The following is a 2,342-nucleotide window of genomic DNA, read 5'->3' as shown; positions in this document are numbered from 1 at the left end:
CAGTCCCCCCTTTCCATGTCTCGTGTGCCTTTGACAGTTCTAGAGACAAAGAAAATGTCGTCCAAGGTCAGCACCCTTTGCATGGTAGCCCTCCTCCTCTTCTACACACTAACCTGTGCCACCGCCCGGCCGGAGCCCGTATTTTCTGACGCCACTCCGATGAAAACCCAACACGTGGTACGTACATATATAATTAAGCTTCAATTCCTGATCAATCCTGATTCCTGATCATATTATTTCATTTCTTAGCTTCCAAATAACCAACTTTAGTTTCTCTTTAACGTATTTGATATCTGTTTTCTGAAGGATGCTGAAGCAGAGAAGGTAATGGAAGAGGAGAGCTGTGAAGGAGTTGGGGAAGAAGAGTGCTTACAGAGAAGAACACTTGCTGCTCATCTCGACTATATCTACACGCAGAAGCATAAGCCATGAAATCCATCATACTATATATATATATTATTTAGTATCATTTCTGGGTTATTATAATACCCTGTAATTTCATTTGTAAGTAATAGCTGCCATATTTAGGCTCTCTTTCAAGAGCTTAGAGCTTAGTTTATCATTGTCTTATATATAGAGATTATCTAGTTCTTTCAGTCTAAATTATGGTAGAGACACTTTGGAGATTTCTCTTTAAGATTCTTTTTAATTTAAAGGCCCTCATGGTTATAAATTAACTTGCAAATTTAGAGAGAAGGAGAGAGGGATAGCATCAAAATTGATGATCTAAATTAATTAACCTAAAACCAAAAGGCTTCATGTATGATCACGGATGAAGCCTTCAAGTAGGATTTATCTGCTTAAATAAATTTTCGGTTGTTGAACCATGCACCTCCAGGTAAGTTTTATATGAGCTTTTACACATTAACTATTTAAATTGTTAGTAATTTATACATATAATTATTGTATATCCCAATTCAATAACAAGTTTCTTCCATTTAATAATAGAATCTTGATATGACTTGTTTTGTACATTACGGACCTTCATTGAATCAATGAATCATATATATAGTCTGACCAACTTATCTACCATATAATTGAGACTACTTAACCAAGATTTCAATAAAATCTGAAAAATAATGTAATCTTATACTAAGAACATGCCGCGTGCTAAGTCATGAGTTGTTTCAAAAAGTTTGAGCTAATAAGAAATTATATATTTAATCATTTAATTAATATTTTATACATGTTCAAGCCAAAACTCCATCCGGGTGCCACCAAACCCTTAGCAGCAGTTGCTATACATACATGAGTCTCCCACTGCAATTCATTCATTTCTTCTTATCAATAACTTTATATATTTAATCATTTAATTAATATTTTATACATGTTCAAGCCAAAACTCCATCCGGGTGCCATCAAACCCTTAGCAGCAGTTGCTATACATACATAAGTCTCCCACTGCAATTCATTCATTTCTTCTTATCAATAACTTTACATATATAGAAACTTTTTTGTTTTTTGAACCATCGATCAAAGCTCACGAGCATAAAGTTCTTACATCACAAAGTATAAAGTTCTGCAAAATCATAACCACATGTTATGAGGTTACATAGTTATTGATAAAAACAAAGTTCTTACAATAAACTACTATCTATAACTTTCATCTTCCGCTAATCCATGTACAAAAATAATTAAAGAGCAGTTCTGCTCCAAGCAGACTAGATATAACTAAGACAAGGATAGCCAAATATCCTTAAAAAAAAAAAAAATATATAGTCAAGTTCTTAATTTTTTGAGTAATGTGTGTTTATGGTTGTTTAATTACCTTATCCCACAATTATATTAGTTGAAAATTGAAATGGAAATTACTGTGTAGTCAACAATCTAGGCGTGGGATATTAATTGATTATGGAGTTTTGTGGCACAAGAAAACATAAAAATTTATTAGATAGCGACTTTCTCCATCTTATTAAACAAATAAAATCCAATCAAGATTGACTTATATTCTATCTATTCTTGTTTCCTTTCCTCTAGCCTATTATTTTTATTAACTTTAATTTCCTCCGTAATTTCATTGTCGGCATTGAGCTCAATCCCTTTGTTCCAGAAAGAAAATTCTTTCTTTAAACAAAGAAATGCTCACACAGTCGATCATAAAGGCAGGAGTGTGGCCTAAAAATATGACAAAATTAAGCACACATTGTTGTATGTGTGCCTTGTCATTTTGTCTACTTGGGATTTGCAAAATGTTCTAATAATTGATCTTCTACCATTATTACCACCCATGTGTCTTGAGCTTTGTGCAAAACATTACCAAATGAACATCCTAAGATGGGCTTCAATGGGAAATTTCTGCAGGAAATTAACATCTACTGTTTTTGAGAAGACTATGGTTGCCC

General features: G+C 33.1%; 1 protein-coding gene across 1 annotated transcript; it reads left to right on the top strand.

Annotated features, from left to right (window-relative positions):
* LOC133882374 (phytosulfokines-like) lies at nt 1–637 on the top strand. The gene is made up of 2 exons (XM_062321526.1): nt 1–177; nt 307–637. The coding sequence occupies exons 1-2, from the start codon at nt 16–18 to the stop codon at nt 430–432; spliced, it is 288 nt and encodes a 95-aa protein (XP_062177510.1). The 5' UTR covers nt 1–15; the 3' UTR covers nt 433–637.
* The last annotated feature ends 1,705 nt before the right edge of the window (nt 638–2,342 follow it).

Source organism: Alnus glutinosa, chromosome 11, assembly GCF_958979055.1.
Source record: "Alnus glutinosa chromosome 11, dhAlnGlut1.1, whole genome shotgun sequence".
NCBI classification, from domain to species: domain Eukaryota; kingdom Viridiplantae; phylum Streptophyta; class Magnoliopsida; order Fagales; family Betulaceae; genus Alnus; species Alnus glutinosa.
The sequence above is the reverse complement of the archived record's forward strand: the minus strand, read 5'-3'. Positions and strand labels throughout refer to the sequence as shown.